The sequence below is a fragment of the Netta rufina genome (genome assembly GCF_964035555.1).
Source record: "Netta rufina genome assembly, chromosome: 15".
Taxonomy (NCBI): domain Eukaryota; kingdom Metazoa; phylum Chordata; class Aves; order Anseriformes; family Anatidae; genus Netta; species Netta rufina.
In genome coordinates, this window is record NC_140138.1 from 12,799,160 (window position 1) to 12,816,907 (window position 17,748).

General features: G+C 58.1%; 1 protein-coding gene across 4 annotated transcripts; it reads left to right on the top strand.

Annotated features, from left to right (window-relative positions):
- The first annotated feature begins 1,480 nt into the window (after nt 1–1,480).
- Nucleotides 1,481–10,451, top strand: MAFK (MAF bZIP transcription factor K). Of its 4 annotated transcripts, none has more exons than XM_084296035.1 (3): nt 1,481–1,554; nt 8,853–8,932; nt 9,825–10,451. In XM_084296035.1, exons 2-3 carry the CDS (start codon nt 8,897–8,899, stop codon nt 10,257–10,259), a joined length of 471 nt encoding a protein of 156 aa, XP_084152161.1. In that variant the 5' UTR covers nt 1,481–1,554; nt 8,853–8,896; the 3' UTR covers nt 10,260–10,451. The 4 variants fall into 4 exon arrangements, with proteins under 4 accessions (XP_084152161.1, XP_084152164.1, XP_084152163.1 ...); XM_084296038.1 differs by lacking the exon at nt 1,481–1,554 and adding an exon at nt 6,814–6,925; XM_084296037.1 differs by lacking the exon at nt 1,481–1,554 and adding an exon at nt 6,853–6,979.
- The last annotated feature ends 7,297 nt before the right edge of the window (nt 10,452–17,748 follow it).

Sequence of the window (17,748 nt, forward strand, 5' to 3'; positions counted from 1 at the left end):
GTGGGAACGGGGTGGGCTTTGAGGTCCCGTCCTACCCAACCCGCGCCGTGATCCCGTGACGTGCCCGAGCGAGGATGTGTGGGGCTGGGAGCACGAAGCGCCCCGTGACGGCGCTGCCTTCGCAATGCACTCGTGAGCAGCCTCATACAAAAAAAAAAAGGGAGGTCAGCTTTGAGGGAGGCCGTGGTTTTGGTCAGCCACCGGCCTTGATTCACCCCCTGGGCATTTTCGCCTCCCCTGGATTGGGGGACGAGGCGATGCTTGTGCCGCCGGGACGAGCTGGACTCCCAAAAATTGTGGGTTTGGTGCAGTTGGGGCCTGGCAACGCCCTGCTGGCCTCCGGGGAACCACCTCGGTGCCCCACGGAGGATGGGAGGCTGTGCCAGGAGCTGCCAAGGCAGGCACCAAAATAGCCTCCGATCACCCTCGCCAGCCTCATGACTCCCAGCAGGCGTCCCGGGGGCTCGGCAAAGCAGCACCGTGACCGCCCCGTGACCGGGCCCACGCGCTGCAAACACCACGGCCTCCACCACGGGGGGAGAACCTCCACGGGGTGGGAGCCTCCACGGGGTGGGACCTCCATGGGGTGGGACCTCCACTGTGGGGAGCCTCCACTTAGGGGAAGACCTCCACTTAGGGGGCAGCCTCCACCTGGGGGAGTGACGCCTCCACTTGGGGGGAGCTTCCAGTGGTTGAAGATTTCAATGGGGGGGGTAGAACATTCACTGGGGAGGAGCCTCCATTTGAGGGGAGCCTCCGCTTCGGGGTAGACATCCACTTGGGGGGAGCCTCCACTTGGGGAGGGAGAACCTCTGCTTGGGGGTCAGCCTTCACCAAGTGGAGGGAAAGTCCTCCACTTGGGGGGAGCCTCCACTGGGTGGGGACTCCACGGGGGGTGGGGGGGAGAACCTCCACTGAGGAGGAGCCTCCATTTGAGGGGAGCCTCCGTTTGAGGGGAGCCTCCACTCGGGGGCAGAACCTCCACTGTGAGGAGCCTCCACTTAGGGGGGAGAGACCCCCACTTGGGGCGAGCCTCCCCCGGCGGGGACACCTCCACGGCGGGGGAAATTCCACGGGGGGCGGCCTCCACCGGGACCCAGCCTCCATTGGGGTCCGGCCTCCCCCGTGTCCGGCCTCCCCTTGGGGCGCGGCGCCCCGTGACCACGCCCCCTCCGCGTAGCCACGCCCCCTTTCTCTAACCCCTCCCCCTCCCCGTAGCCCCGCCCCCTCCCTCCTCCCCCTCCCGCCGCCCTTCGCCATGAATGAACCCGCGGTGGGCGTGGCCGGCGGGGCGCTGACGTCACGGGGCGGGAACCGATTGACGCGCGCCGCTGACGCGCGCCGGGGCCGGAAGCGGCGGCGCTTTCTGATTGGTCCGGACGGGGCGCGGCGGGGCGCGGGGCGGGGGGGGGGGGGAGGGGGCGGCCCCGCGCTTGTTGTTGTCCGCGGGACTGGCTCGGAGCGAGCCCCAGCAGCGCCCCCGCCGCCGCCCCCCCCCCCACCACGCGCTCCGGCCGCCCCGGGAGCGCGCGCGCGCTCCCGCCGGCACTGCAGGTGAGCACCCGCGGAGGGGTCGGCACCGAGCCTGGGGGGGTGGGGTGGGGGGGGGAATAAAGCCGGGAGTGGGTGATAAGGGCGGGGGGGCGCCGCTAGGGGGGGTATAGGGGGGGTTATAGGGCGGAGGGGTTATGGGGCGGCCCGGTTGGGTTGGGATCGGTTGGGCTGGGTGCTGCCCCCGCTGCCCGGAGCTCGGTGTCCGGGTGGGGTCGCGCCCGCCGCGGTGGCTGGGCTCGAAGTGCTGAGTCACCACCGCGCCGGGCACGTGGGGCCGCCGCCCCGAGCCCTCCAGCACGTGGAGGGGAGGAGAGGGGGGGAGTTACCGGGAGGGGGGGGCTCCGGGAACCGAAAGCAACCGGGGGGGGGGCTCCGAGGAGCCGAGGGTGCCGCCACCCCGCTGCCGTTCGCCGCTGTCGCCGTTCCCACCCGCCCCGCCCCCCCCCCCCCGTCTCCCTTTCTCACCCCTTTCTTACCCCCTCCCCGTTTTTTGGGATCCCCCCCCCGGTCTGTCCCCGCTGCTTGGCCCGGTGGAAAAGTTGCCTGAAGTTGTGGGGAGCGGCGGTGATGCTCGCACGGCTCCGCCTTGGGGCTTTCAACCCCCCCCCCCAACCATGTCTCGGTCCATCCTGTGACCCCCCCAGTAACCTGCCCCCGGATTTTTAACGGGTTTTAAAATACCCCCGAGGAGAAGCGGCGTGGTGCTGGGGGCCCAAAACCGGGAGGCTTTGTGGGGCCGGGGATTGTCCCAGCAGTGGGGTCGGGGGGGCTCGGAGCGCCCCACACGTGGCTCCTGAACCGGGTGGGCGCAGCCGTGGGTGGGGGCTGCGGGGACCCCCCGGCTGCGGGCACGGCCGCCACGTGGGCGCGGGGCGCTGGGGAGTTTTGGTGCTGGTATTTTGGGGTTTGCTCCGAAACGGGGGTGGGGAAAGCCCAGCCGTGGCGGGGCCGGGGAAGAAAAGTGGCGTGAGCTGGAGAAACGGCCGGGAGGGGAACTGAGACCTCTGGACTCGCCGAGTGCCCGACGACGAGGGCCTCCTTCCTCCTCCTCCTCCTCCTCCTCCTCCTGCTGCTGCTGCTGCTCCTGGCGGGGCTGCTCGCCTCCCTCGTGGGCTGTTTCCCCGGCCGTGCCGAAAGCAGGCCACGAGGTCTGCAATTAGGAACGAGCCCCCGTTGGGCAGCGCGCCGCCGTGGGAAGCGGCGAGGCCTCCATTTTCGCTTTCACCTGCCTGCCCCCGGCCTCGGGGGGCTGCGAAGAGGAGGCAAGCCCGGAGGCGTCGGGACAGGAGCCGAGAGGCGTCGGGACGGCTGCGGGACAGGAGCCACATGTGCCACCGCTGCCGTCCGAGCCCTGGCTGTTGAGACGCTCGACCCTGCGCCCCAGCCCGGTGCTGCCGTGCTCCAGCGGCGAGTTAATTTACCTTGGGCTTTGCTCGCTGCTGCGTGCTCGGCGCCTCTTGCCCTCTCCTTCCGTGTACACACTGGCGCAGAGCTGCCTTCCCCGCGCAGTCACTTCCGAGGCGTGATGGATGCCGCCGCTGTCCAATGGCGCCGCGCAGGGCCGGGCGGCAGGAGAGTTAACTCTGCTGGTACCTGATAGAGGTGCTGCACGCCGTTAATTAATCGTAATTAACGCTGGCCGTGAGGTTGGGGCACGGTGGCTCTCCTTAGCAGGACACGCTGCCGGCCTCTCGGCTCACCGGGGCTCTGTGCCGGAGCTGCGGTGCGCTGCGTGTCCCTGGCTATATTAGGACACGCTTGTGCCCTGCTTCAAAAGCGTTCCTAAACCAGCCAGCGGCTTGCTGCCTTTTTTTTATTGCTTTTCCCTCGAGGACAGCGTGCGTTGTCACGTTTTATCTCATTCCCGCACCCGCCTGGGCAATCTGTTGCAGTGCCATGCACCCGGCCGGCACGTATCGGCGCGACGCGCTCCTGATCCCGTCGGCCTCGAGCGGTGACGGATCGCCGGAGTGCGCCGTGGGGCTGGGCGCTGAAAACCTTGAGCTGGGGAGCCAGGAGAGGACAGCTGGGAGTGCTGGCCCTGCGGCACTTGGGGTTTGTGGGATAAGCTCGCTCGCTGACGGTTTCTGTAAACATCCAGCTGTGAAACACTTGAGCAGCGCTAGCACTTTCAATTATCAGGAAGTTTCAGGCTCAGCACCCTGTCGAGATGAGCAGGCAGTTTCCACTTCTGTCTGGGCTATTGTTTCAGGCTATCTGCAAACTCGGGCAGAGCCTTCCAAGCATGAAGCAAGCGCAAAGCCACGCGGCGCCGCAACCATAAACACAAGGACCAGGGGGAGAGAGGCAGCACCGCGAAGCTCCCAAATCCCCCTGCTTTGCAGGGTGGCAGGACCCCAGACAGCCACGCCATCACATTCCTGTATCACAGCTGGTGAAGATCTCCAAATTGATGTCTGGTCGCATGCCTGGGATCTGATCGGATCCTGTGTGAGCGAGCCGAGCCGTTTGCTGCTCGATGGTTTGGTTCCTCTGCTTGGGAGAGAGGTGTCCTTGGGCTCATGATGCTGGGATGTGATTCGGGTGCAGCTCTGTCACCACCTTTGTGAGCGCATGGTGGGAAGAGCGCCCTGCGCTGTGGCTCGTGAACACCGGCAGTGTCTTCTGCATACCTGTCCCCCAAGGTCCTGGGTTCTGGCTGTGACAGGCGTACCCCCCTGGTACCCTCCTGGTACCCTCGTGGTGCTCTGCTCCATCACCACAGGCTCTCTGACGGGGTTGTTTACCAAAGCAGCACAGCCCATCTGATCTCTGTCCAGCCTGCCCCAGAGAGTGCCCCAGAGAGCCGTGTCCTGGCAGCTCTGGCGTTTGCTCCAAAGGTTCCCGAATCTCCCTTTTGCTGCTGGATGCTGGTTCCGATCCATAAGGGAAATGGAAAGCTGGCCAGCTGGGCGAGGGCTGTGCAGAGAACAGTAAACAGTGACTCACCCCTCCTGGTGTCTTCTCCCTGCTCGTGTCAAATATATTGCCTCGCATGCGCTCCCGGATTCACGCCGGCAGCCCGGCCCTCCCCTCTCCTGTTCCGAATGAATGACAGGCGTCAGTCTGCCTCGTGGGCTGTGTGAAGGTTGGCAGAGCAGGGGAAGGGCTTTCTGAATGATGGGTGAGGGATGGTGCTCGGCGTGCCGTGCTGCAGCCTCTTGGAGACCCGTGTTGTGTCTGCGAGTGGTGGGGGCGCGGAGATGAAGATCGAAGCATCTGTGGTTCCCTTCGCCTGTCAGATCCAGAGGGGTCCTTGGGAAGCACATCCCTCTGGCTAGCCCCCCGGAGCTGGGAGTGATTTGGGGATAAACAGGAGATTTGGGTAACTTGCTACAGCAGCTGCCCGCAGTTAAAGCCCTGTGTTTGGGAACAAGCAGAGAATTCCCCTCGGTGCTCAACTGAGGCTCGCTGGTGGAGATCCCCGCCGCTGCTTGAACGTTTCGCTGTTTTTCTGCCCTCTGGAAGTTGGTGCTGGCCTGGCTGGAGGTGAGGGTTGCGTGTTTTCAGTTTGCTGGACTTGTGTTAGGATGGAAGCCGAGCACCAGCGGGGCTGTCTGCCAGGCGCTCGTGTTCTGGCCGGGGCTGTCTTTCGGCGCAGAAAGAGTTTGAAAACTCGAGTTCATCCGCAGTCGTCGGGTGTCGGCGGAGCCTTTGTAGTAATTCCTTAACGCGGAACGCGCTCTGAAAGCCCCGTAGCGTGGAAAGTCTGAAATCGCGTTCTGGCGTCTCTTCTTTCTGTTAATTACCAACCTCTCGTGGAAGGCTCTGCCTCACCTCGGCGCAGCCGGGCTGCCTCCGTCACCCAGAGCCGGGGGTCACCGGGAGCTCCAGGCTGCGACCCTCAGCCTCGAGGTGCCAGGGGTGGGTTTTGGGGAGGGTTTTGGGGAGAGTGCTGCAAGCGGCACGGGAGCCCTCCGCGGGGGAGAGAGAGGGCGTTGGCGAGGCTGCCGGTGGGTAACTTCATTGCGGAATTACCAGGGCTCTTTATGCAACCCACAGTCAAAACACTCGCTTTGGATACGAGCGTGGAGCCGAGCTGTAAAAGCCTGTGCCCGTACGGCGGGTGTCTTACTACTCGCTGTTTTATTTATGTAGCGTCCTAAGTGTGTCACGCTGCTTACAGAATAGAGATGTAATGCGCTCCTCGTTCCAAAAAGCCGAGCTCCTAATTTTAGACGTGATGCAGCAAATGCAATTAAGGAAAGAAGGGCAGCAGTAGGGTGCAGACTGGAAGGGCTGGGGTAATCAGATCGCGGGTGGGGTCCCTGCAGACCCCAGAGCAGTGCATTTGGTGGATGCCATGGGTTCAGCATGTTTGCGGGACAATTTACTGCTTCGTCCTGGGGTTTTTGCCTCCTTACTGTGGGAATGCCCTGATGCTGGGAGCCACGTAGCCCAAAGTGGTGCTGAGGGGCAGGATTTGGCCGGTGGGGGTCTGTGGTTCAGGTGACGTGCCTGTGCCGCTGGTGGGGATCGTGAGCGGTGCTGTCTGGGCACTGAGAGCGTGAATGGGGCGATGGGGAGCCCGTGTGCTCCTCCTGGAGCTGTTTGGGCACATCCCCATCCTTGTCCCCATCTCTTGTGCCACCAGCAGCCGTGGCACAGCCCCACCATGTAACAGAACTGACCGCAGCCCGACCGGAGCGCTTGGGTGTGCGGCACAGCCGGAGGAAGGCGTGGGGTTGGGAGATGCAGCGCAGGGTGACAGGTGACTGGGGGGGGCCGTCACCACGCCGAGCCACCTCGCACCCTTGCGCTGACCCCCGGCGGAGGCGATCTCAACCCTCGCTGCCTGTTTTCCACGCTCCTTTACGTTTCTTTCCGTCCCCGCGCGGCCAAGCGGCCTGTTCAGTTTTTCCATCGGCTGGCGCAGAAGGCGCTTTGAAGACACGTTGGGTGAGGATCAAAAGGCTTTTTGTGCAACCGGTGGGTGTCACCGCCCTGCCGTGTCGCGCTCCCCCCCCCCCTTCTCCTTCTCGCCTTTCCTTTTCCGGCCGCCCCGCGCCGTGCGTGGCGTCGCGTTGGGTGCCGCCAACGGGGCCGGCATCGCGCCCCTTTCCTTGTAGGGCCGGGGGGGTGGCGAGGGAAGAAGTGAGGGGGGGGGGGGGATGCCGAGGGGAGGAAGAGTTTCTGATGCTGTGGGAATGCGAGCTCTCCAAGTCTGTAAACAGCTGGTGACTCACTGCATAGCTATGGCACCAACTGCCTGCGCGGCCGCGGCTCCCCGCGTGCGCAGGGAGGGGGCTGCCGGCCGCTTCCTTTACGCACTGGCAGCGCTCCGCTCCCCTCAGCTCGCCGGGACCGTTGGGCCGAGGCGAGGAGCTTTTCCTTCCTCCTTCGTGCTAGCGCGCGCGCCTCCGGCCTGGAGGTAGGGGTGGGCGGCCGAGGGGAAGCGATGAGGAGGAGGAGGAGGACGGCGAAGGCAAGAGCCGGCCCTCGCGCCCAACGCAGCTCGGGGAAGTTGGCTTGGGGGGGACCCCGGGCTCGCGGCGAGTAAGGGGGGCAGCGGGAGCCGTGCTCGGGGTGGGGTGGGCGCTGGGGGAGAGCAGGGCAGGGCCGTGCGATGCTGTGGCAGAAGCAGCACACCAGTTGCTCGCAGCGCTCCATTCATCACCCAGCAGCTCGGCCTCGTCCCTCCTCCGGCGGGCGTGCGGAGCCGCGCTGCCTCGGGCTGGAAAATAGAGGAGGCGCCTGAACGCGCGCACCCTGATGTCTGGGATAGTATCTCGGCGCTTACGGGAGTATTATTATTATTATTTTATTTTTTTATTATTTTTTTTTTCAACCCTCCTCCCCCAGCTCTTCGTCTCGCTTTGTACGTCAGCCGTGTGACAGTGAGGTGTCTGCCTGACAAAGCGCAGGTGACAGCAGCACGGGCAGCACCCACGCGGCTCCCTCGTGTCCCCGCAGCCCACCTTTGCACCCCCGGGTCCCTTCACCCGCTGTTTGCAGATATGAATGAGTTTGTTTACTCGCCGACGACCTCGTGATGTCTTTGCACAGACATGACCTGAAGTCATTATCGCTTTTGGGCTTCTCGGTTTCCATGGCGACTGTCTCGGGGTTGGCTACTTTCCCAAGGTCACCATGGCAACTATCGGAAGGGAATCATGCTTGGGATGCTTCGGCTGGATTTTTCATGAATGATTAGGATGTGTGACACGACGCAGACGTGGAAACGGGGAGGGTTTGGGCTGGGCCGGGTCTGGGGAGGGGGGGAGAAGGGGAGCGGGCTGCTGCCAGACGGGCGCGGTGCCGCCGGCTGCGCAGCCCCTCGGAGCCGGGTGGCGTGGCGGGGGGGGACCGGCGCGCCACGGGAGCCCTCCCCGCCGGGGGAGCGACAGGCAGAGGCTGTGATGGTGGCACGGCTGCGCTCGCCTCACCAAGGGTAAGGTCCCCGAGGCTGCTGCCGAAACCCGAGGATTCGGGTGGCTCGTCGCCGAAAGGCTGGGGGGTGTATTTAAGCCCCCCCGGGGAGGTGGGAGCGAAGGGTGCCGCCGGGGGAGCTGCCTGCACCTCGCCAGACATCGCCGGGGGGTCAGCGTGCAGCGAGCATCGAGCATCATCAGGTCTCGGTGTGCTGGGAGAGGCAAAGTCTAATGCCTTGCTTTGTCATTATTGGGGGGGGGGGGGAGGTGGGCTTTTGTTCCTGGCGTTTGGGTTTTCCAGTAGCGTCGCCTTTGGGTGGGGACGGCGCTGGAAGCAGGTGACGAACCAGGCAGCCTATTTCTGGGCTGCTGATTCAATGTCAAGCCGTGTTAATAATCGTCAAAACGAGGGTGAAGGGAGTTGTTGTCTTGTGGCTTTGCAGAGCCTTTTATGAGCGGAGGTGACTCTCCGGTCGGTCCCTAAGAGGGTGTCCGAAGCATTTAGGTTTCCTCCAGAGGGAGGTGAGCGAGGGATGGGGCCCGGGTGGTCGCGCTCCCCCAGCAAAGAGGTGGCAGTGCACGGCCGCTCGCATCGCATTGCTGTTGTTTACAGGCGGGTGGGTGTCCTTCCCTCGCTCCCTGCCTTGTCATGGTGTGCTTAAAAGCAAAAGATGAGGTCTTCAGCATCAGGCAGCAATGAGCTTGTCCATACAAATGTCTCTTCCTCACGTCTGTACAGGGCAGGCGGATCTCTGAACCCTTCCCAGGGTTTTTAGCCATGGTGCGGTGTTTTTCGGGGGTGGTTTGGATTGGGGTTTCGGGCCGTGTATCGGGTGTGTTTTCTCTTTACCTGGCCTTCATGTCAGAGATTGACATAACCTGAAAACCTTGTTTTGTGTTTTGTTTTGTTTTGTTTTTTTTTTCCAGTTGCAATTTCTGAGCAGTTTTGTCCAGAAGACTGTGCTCAGGTTATGACGACTAATCCCAAACCGAACAAGGCGTTAAAGGTAGGGGAGGCTGAGCGGGTGCTGCAGGGTGGCGGGGGGGCCGTGGCAGAGCCGTGCTCCGTGCAGCACCCATCACATGTGGCTCATCTTTTCTTCTGACAGAGTCTTACAGATGGGTGCTGATATAATTTCCCATTACATATGGGAAAGATCTCTAAGAGAGACAGTAGAAGAATGCTGGTCATACCTAGAAATATGGCTGAAATCTATGGGATTGTGGGCTTGAGCATCCCAGTTGCCATCCAGGAGACCTTGGGGTAGGGCAGGTGCTGGCAGCACCCTGAAAGCAGCGCTCCCAAGCCTGGCAATGCAGCACTTCTGCTCTCAGGGCTGAGGTGCAGCAGGGAAAGGCAGCTTCCACCTGTTCTCCTGCAGATCCACGAGGCAGTAAATGCCTCGGGTTTAACTGCTGTGCAGTGGACCAGGTTCATGCTCTGGTGCAGCTTTTCTGGTGTCCTGACGCTTTGTTGCAGGCGTCTGTAGTGTCAGAAGGGACAAAAGAATGATGTTCTGGGAGTAGCAGTGGCAGCAAACCTGCTCGAGAGAGAGAGGCACACGCCCTCGGTGTCTCCTGGTGCAGGAAAACCCGATCAGGCCGTGCTCCTTGCAGCCACGCAGGGCTGGTTTCGGCCAGTGCTCCGACGAGCAGCCTTTGATGAAAAGCCACAGCGTGCCGAATTAAACCCTGCGCACAAGTGGCTGTTCTGCTTGGAGCCTGCTGCACGGGTGTCCCAGCGTGCTGTGGTGAAGGGTGTCATCGGCAGGGGAAGAATTCAGCCTCCTTCTATTTCCTTGAGCTCCCCGCGGTGCCTCGGGGCGCGCTGCTGGCAGGGGGCAGCCCCTCCGCCGCCCGGTGGGGCCGCTGCTACCCCTGTGCTGTTGGTGTTTGCAGGTAAAGGAGGAGTCGGGAGAGAATGCCCCGGTGCTGAGCGACGATGAGCTCGTGTCAATGTCCGTACGGGAGCTGAACCAGCACCTGAGGGGTCTCACCAAGGAGGAGGTCATCCGGCTGAAGCAGCGGAGGCGCACGCTGAAGAACCGGGGCTACGCTGCCAGCTGCCGCATCAAGCGCGTGACTCAGAAAGAGGAGCTCGAGAGGCAGCGGGTTGAGTTGCAGCAAGAGGTGGAGAAGCTGGCCAGAGAAAACAGCAGCATGAAGCTCGAGCTGGACGCCTTGCGCTCCAAGTACGAAGCACTCCAGACCTTTGCTCGTACTGTGGCGCGAGGGCCTATTACCCCGGCCAAAGTTGCCACCACCAGTGTCATCACCATTGTGAAATCCGCCGAAATCTCATCCAGTTCTGTGCCGTTCTCAGCAGCGTCCTAGTGCCCTCGGGGGGGAGGGAACGAGCAGCCTTTCGGAGGGAGGGGAGAAGGCTCTTATGCATTGTTCCGGAGTCCTTGGTCACGTCAAGAATTGGCATCTTAACGATTCTCTTCCAAAAGCGCCAAAAAAAAAAAAAAAAGAAAAGAGAAGAAAAAAGGAAAACAAAACAAAAAAAAAACCAAACCCCAAACCTACAAAGGGAACTTAACTGGCTGCTTCTCGCTGGACTCGGTGGCTCCACCAACCCCTCGTGTCCAGGATTTGAGCTCTGTATGCAGTACAAGTTGCTTCCTCCTTCCCCCTGCCTCCCCCGGCCCCCTCCCCGCCGTGGGCAGCTTTCCAGCTGGGAGAAGATACCCGAGGAGCCTCCGGAGTCTTCATGAACAATGCTCAAGAGCCAGGAAACAGATGGACCGTAGAAATCGTCACGTGAGATGAATGTATGGAAAAGAGTTTCCTTTAGTGGCATCCTGCTCCCTGGCAGAAGGGTCTCCCCTACCCTCCCCGCTTCCATCTGCTGTCGCGAGGGCAGGGAAATAGGCATTTGGTTTGGGCTTCATCCTGCCAAGAGTGGATGGGAGTGGGAGGATGATGGAGACTAATGCTTGGGTGTGACCTCACACATTAGGAACAACCTTTTGTTTTCAATCCATGCTGTTAAAATATGGAAAAATATATATTTTACATATTTTAATACGCCCCACTACCTGTGTGGCCTATAAAAAAACAAAATTACATTGCAGCCTCCTTTTATTCCAAGCCCAAGTTTCCTAATAGCTCCTTCCCTAAGGTGTGCCTGTGAATTGGGTATATTTATGCAGTGTATTTCTTCCAAATGATCCGCGGTTTTGAAATAGCGGCTTTTTTTAATTTTATTTTCGTGGATTCCCTGAAGCTTAGGGGAAGGAGGCACAGTAAATGCTGTGAAGAGCTGTGTGATGGGGAGGAGAGGGGGAGACGAGGAGGAACGATGCTGGAAGTATTACCAGGCGGAGGCGGCGGGGCGGTTCGGCTGGGCTCAGCGCTCTGAGAAGGGGTTTGCGTGGAGTATTTGGGATGTTTTTAAAGCACTGAAGTGTAACCAGAGGGACACGGGCAGAAGGAGAGACTTTAGAGCCTCCTCTTTGGTGGAAGTTTGGTATTGGTGATGGTCCCGGCTACAGAGCCGGACTCTTTGATGGCCAGAGAAGGGCTGCGGGGAGGTTGGATGGGAGGCGTGCGAGGTTTTTCCTCTCTGTCTCGTGTCAGTCAGGATCCAAAGAGTACAGCCTACAACCCTCAGTGTTCAGACAACCTGTGTGAATGTGACCCTGAAACTTGACGCTTCCTCTCGGGAATCTGTGAATTGCCCCGGGAGGCGCACGGAGGGCAGGACGAAGATGGTCGCGTGTAGGGGAAGGAAGAGTTGGGACCGAGAAGTCGTGTGAGTGGCTCTGAGCAGTGGTTGGGGAGAGGGATTTCTGGCTCGGCGGTGGGCAGGAAGCCGAGAGGAGGGATTCTGCTGTCGCGCAGCAGCGCTGAAAGGACGAGTGTTTCCAGGTCACTGTAAAAAAAAAAAAAAATACCTATGTTGGTGTTTGTGCGTTTCGTTGTATTTTTTATTTTCTTTTTGAAGTAGGAAAGAAAAGGGACTGTGAGTTTGGCAGGGCAGAGACTTGTGGAATGGACGATGCCTGTTGTCACGCAGGTGAGAAGTGAGGTTTCCGAAGGTGAAGCTGAGGGGAAGAGCTATGGGGATTTGGGCTCCGGAGTAGAAGCCAGAGATCACGGAGAGCTGACCGGTGTTTTGGACTGAAGGAGAATTATTGGAGTGCCATATAAAAGAGGCCAGGAGGCTGGTATCCACCACCCAGTACGACTTGTTTGGGGCTCTGTCTTGTCTTGAGTGGCAGTAAGTTTGCAGAGTTTCAGCCCTCTTTGTCTTTGGAAGAAGTCGTTAGCTTGCTTTTCCTCTTTTTTTTTTTTTTTTTTTTTAACCTTGTCATTGGAGTCTCTGCATTTCCCAAGAGGGTCCTCTGTGAAATAGGTTAATGAAAAGAGAAGCCTCAGCCTCGGTTCTCGTTCAGTCCTCAACACCTACCTTCGTGACCTTACTGAGCCAGGAAGGGTGCGAGCGAAACGCTTCCTGCAGGCTTGTCGCCCCCGCCGGATCCACGTGTCGCGGAGGGGAGCAGGGAGTTTCCTACAAGTGGTTTTCCAACCCGTGGAGTTTGGATGACACTTGGCGTTACCTCATTTCTCCTCCACTCCCTCCCTATCTCCTAACAGGCAGATCGATGTCCTGTGTATCAGTACCAGTTATTGACTCCCACAGCAGAAGCTGAGGAAGAGAAAGATGTTACTGTCATTTCCTGGTCCTCTCATGTTCTCCAGCTCGCAAATGTTGGAAACTTTCCCAGACCTTTACAGGTGCCTCCGAAAACAGGCAAAATGGAGACTCCTGGCACTGTTGGGGCTTTAAATGAAAACTTTAACGAAAAAGGCCAGTTGACTTGAAAATGCCCAAATGCTTCCAGTCTTTAAAACAGCTCCAGAGCTCCATAACATTCCTGGCTAGATAGGAACACCCTCTGGCTGCCCTTGACCCCCTGTCGGTGAAAGCAGACCAGTCGCACGGAGGGGGACGGAGGTTGAACTTTGTTCCTTGGGGAGGGTCTTCTTGCTGTTGGAATGAGTTGAGAAACATATCTTTTATGTGGCACTTCCCTTGCGGCCAAGTATTTCTTTTTTTCCAGTTCTTGGAAGGGTGCCAAAGGCTTGTCCAAGCGATTGCTAGTTTAGTGCTGGTAGGCACTTAAATCTCTGGTCACTCGATTAAAGAACAAGAGGCCTGGGTGTTGTTAAAGCTGTTGATACCATAGCCATGGTAGGTAATCCATATTGGATATCCATAAGGACCACGTGGAAATATTTAAAGAGAGAGAAATATATATATAAATATATAATTATATACATTTTATCGTACAGATTTTTCGTAAAAAAAAAAAATAATTTTTTTTCCAAGTTTGATACTGTAAATCTTTATTAAAAGAAATTGCCAGTCCAGGGCTCCCTGGGTGGTGACCTGGAGGGGAATGAAATGTCCTGGCTAAACTTCCACAGAGGGATCAGAATTGCAAGGTAACGTGGAGGGAGGAATGACCCGAAAGCTGTTGACCACGTTGGAGACCCAACTCCTCTACCCTCCATCCCGGAGGGCCCTCCAGCTTGGGGTTGTCACATTGCATTCCTCTGGGGTTTGGTTTGTTTCTGTTTAATTATTTTTTTTTTCGTTTTTTGTTTTTTTTTTCCTCTCCGTCCTGCACTTGCAAGCCTGACACCCAGGGCAAGCGTGGCGTGGGGACATAGCTGCAGAGCCCCCAGGGCGCTCCCCCGCCGCAGTACCTCTCGCTCGTCTCTTGCTGCAGTAGTTGGGGGTGCCGGGGCTCCCTTCTCTGCCCCTCTTCGCTTGCCAAGGAGCGGTGGGCTCTGAGTTTGAGTGCTGGGATCCTCTCCCCTGGGCCTGGCCTTTTTAGCCTCTCCAAAACATGGGCACCGTGGGATGCTGGAACAGCCTGCAGCATCCACACGGGTACTGGGAGGGAGTCCCTGGTCTCGTAGGCGCCTTTGCTGGTCTCTCCATTGGCAGTGGGGAAATCTTTTCCCTCCAGGGCACCTCCAGACCCTCAAAGCAAGTCAGCATCTCAGCTCTTGCCCACCCCTACCACCTGCTGGAGCCCTGGGTGCCACCACAGCTGTGGGGAGGGATGGGTGCTGGTGGGCGAGGGCATGATGCCATGGGCACGTGGCGCGGTCGGGCTTCTGCATGGCTCAGACCCCGGGGAGGAGGAGAAGGTGGCATTTTGGTTTTTCTTTTTTTTTTTTTTTTTCTCTCTCGAATCATTTAAACTTCATTGTCATGATTGTTTTTATTTAAAAAAGAAAAAAAAAAAGAAAAAAAGAAAATGAAAAACAAAACGAAAAAGAAAAACTTTTGTAACGTGGATTTGTTTTCCTTCGTCTGTATTTCAGTCTGCTGGGGTGTTTCCGTAGATGGTGGATACTTGCTTTCATTTTTTTAATGATAGAAGTCTTCTGTTTTAAGTTGTTTTTTATCACCAGCTCATTCTATCCTCTGTGGTTACTCAGTAATTTCATTTCAATATTTATTTTTGTGCTGCTTTTTTATTATAAAATAAATTATTGATATACCAAGCAATGTGGATTCCTGTTTGTAAGGCGAGTAGCCCTGTGTATGTGTCCATTACTTTCTCTTGACAGCCACAACGTAATTTATTGCTGTAAATTTAGCTGCAGTGACTGGTTTTTTTGTACCTTTCCAATAAAGCATTTTCTGGTTTCAGACTTGCCCTGGTGTATGGTCAGCGTTTTGGAGCTTGCATTGATTTTTTTTCAGGGGCATGTTTCCCTCGCCTGTCACCCGAGCGGCGTGCAGCTGGATGCAGTGCTGCGGGTGAGCGCTGTATTTTTGGGAGGAAGCCTTTTTGTGAGTGTCTGAGCCAGCTGGGTGCTTGCAGAGCCACCAGCTCGCCCAGGTCCCAGCCGTGACGTGTGAGACGTTCCTGTTCCTTGAGCATCAGGGGATATTTTGTGGTGGTGGCTCGCAGAGCATATGGGGACTGGCGGCCTGGTCATGGTGCTGGGGGTACCCTGCAGGGCTTGGCGTGGGGAGCTCAGGAGGTGAGACAGGTCCTGAGCTGCTCCCCTCCCTTCGGGGTTGTGAAAGAGCCCTGCGGTGCTTCCTATGCAACTGCTTGTGGAGAAACAGCTTTAACCCCTTAAATCAGTACTTTGTTTTTCCCTGTTTGTTCCTCTGGGATTTAAAGCAGTGGTGCCTCTGACAGAGAGCTCCTGGGAGCCGCGTTAGCTTTGGTGGTCGCGGTCACTGGTGAGGGGTTGGAGTAGGCCTCCATCGTCTGCTTCAGCTCCTGTTGGCAGGGATGGCAGCGAGGGAAGTGGGACGTTGTGTCTGCCAGGGATGGAGGAGCAGGAGCTGAGGTGGAAAAGAGTGTTGGGACTCAGCCAGGTGGAAGTTTGGGGTGAAAGGAGACTCGGCCCTCACTGTGCTTAGGGTAGGGGGAAGGAAGGCCTAGAGCTGGGGAAAGTCTCGGTACGCGGGGCTGGCACCACACGAGTCCCGCTGGCAGTTCTGGCAACCTGCTGCCTGTGGAGGGCTGGGGCCTCACAGGTGGGTGCCACCACCCCAAAAAAGAAATGCTTCTGCCTTGCAGTGTATGTTCTGAGGCCAGCATGGTCAGCCCCTGCTCTTGTGGGTGCTCCTGTTGTAGAGGAAGAGGAGACGAGGAGGCATCCTGTCTTACGAACACAGCACCACGGCTGCTAGACGACTCATGCCACCTAAGGCACCTCAAGTATATCAGCTCTCCGTGGATGTGTTCTGACGTTGCAGGGGTTTGAGGGCAGGGGCAGAGCCCAGGAGGAGCCGTGAGCCTCTCTCCCCTCTCAGAGGCTCAGGAGGAGCAGGAGGCTGAGCCTGCTGGAGGAGGCTGTGTTGCCTGCTGCTGCACAGCGCGGCCGCCAGCTGGGGTCCAGCCCAGCACGGCTCCTTCGGGCTGGCATCGCGCTGCTGACTCGGATGAGTCACAGCTGGTTTTTTATTATTATTTTTTTTCTCTCTCTCCGTGTTTTGCTTGCAAGAAAGACCTGTTTTACATATAATACAGTAATCAGGGCTTGACATAAATAGGCGATTGTTACCGTCTGCAGTGGGAATTGCACCTGCTGGCAAAAGCAATGAATGCAGCCCATTATGCGCTGGAGTCGATCATTTGTGCAATGAAGTACAACTACGCTCCTCGCTGTGTTCTTGTGCGAGTCTGTATCTCAGCGGCTGTGAGCCCGCTGGCAGATGCCCCATCGTCACCTCTGCAGTCTGTCCTCGCCCCGGGAGGCGAAGCAGCCTCTGTTCCTGCAGCTGCGGCAGGCTCCATCCCAGAGGGGCAGCGCGGACCAAGATGCTCGCTGAGAGACGGTCCTGCTTCGCTGACGGCTACGCGACAAAGCCAGGCAGCCTTGTCGATGCTGCTCTTTGTGGGCAGCGGGGTCCTGCCCCAGTGCCTGGACGTGCCAAGCACGTGGCCCTTGTTTACAGACCTGGTGACACCAAACGCGGCAGCGGTCTCACCGGCTGGGCAGGTACAAGCAGCGGAGCTCTGGAGCAGAGGACTTGCAAGACTGGCTCAGCCATAGCCTGCTCGTGTTGACTCCAGGCTTCCAGCACGATAAGATATTCTCTGATAATAAGAAATAGATTTTGTGCTGTTGCTGCCGAAGTCTGGGCTTGGCTCAGCGGATGAGGACCCGGCGGCTCTGAACTGCTGCATCTGCAGCTTAGGAGAGGCTTGGAAGAGGTGCAGCACAAGCAGGGGGGCACGCACCGCTTGTGGAGTGAAAAAGATGAGCACAAACCCTGCGGGAATGCCAGAGTGTGGAGGATGCTGCGTGTGCAGGTATTTCTGCTGGGCCAGCACTGAGGGGCAGGGAGGACGCGGAGCTGAAGAGCATCAGCATTAGAGCAGGAACGGGCAGAGTGTGGGCTCTGCTCGCTGACCTAAGTGAAAAACACTTGTTCAATCCATGGTAGAAATTGCTGTTTATTAGAAAAAAAAAAAATCATAAATAAAATAATTTCATCTTGCAATTTACATTTTGCAGCTCAGGAGCAGGTGGAAAAAAAAAAACAAAAAACAAAAAACCACAACAAAACACTAGGAGCTCTAAAATGGCTATAAGCCTTACCCAGAGGTTGGTTTGCCATGCAAATCGAAGGCTCCGGACTTGCCCCTGTCCTTCCACTACCCAGCTCCCACCCCAACCAACAGCCCAAATAAGTTCCCAGGGACCATCTGATGAACAGCAAGGGAATAGAAATTGGAAAAAATAAAATCAGAGAGGAAGTTTAACAGAAGGAGGCACGCTCTCCATCACGGATACAGAGAAAATCCTCCCTGGGAGCACTCCTGCCCTGAGTGCATCTCTGCCAATACCACCCTGGCTGGGCTCAGCCCCACATGCCTTTCTGCAGCTTGGCAGGGGTGAAATGAGTTTGTCAGATCTGGGAAATGGCTCACGCAGCCCTTGCACCGCTGAGCTCCCCGGGTCCCCCAGCATCCCATATCTGGCCCAGCCTGGCCGCAGCACTTGTTTCCTGCAAGCAGGGGTAGGGATGTGGAATAGAGGGGTTAGGAGGAACAGACAGTTCCCGGTCAGTGCATTCCTACCACCACCAGTCACAGTCTGGTTCCCTAATAATGCCTCTGATAAGGAAGCTGGAATCCCTTTTAACTTCTGATCCGCTCAGAGATAAGTCGGTTTAGACATAAACAAGTGCCTCTGTCACCAGCAGCTCTCAGAAATGCAGCTGTGAGACCTCGTGGTGAAGTCCGAGTGAGGTCCCGCTGCTGCTCCCGGGGGACTTGCTCAGGCAGCTGCATCCCCATCTGGAGGGAGAGGAGGATGAGTTACTTTT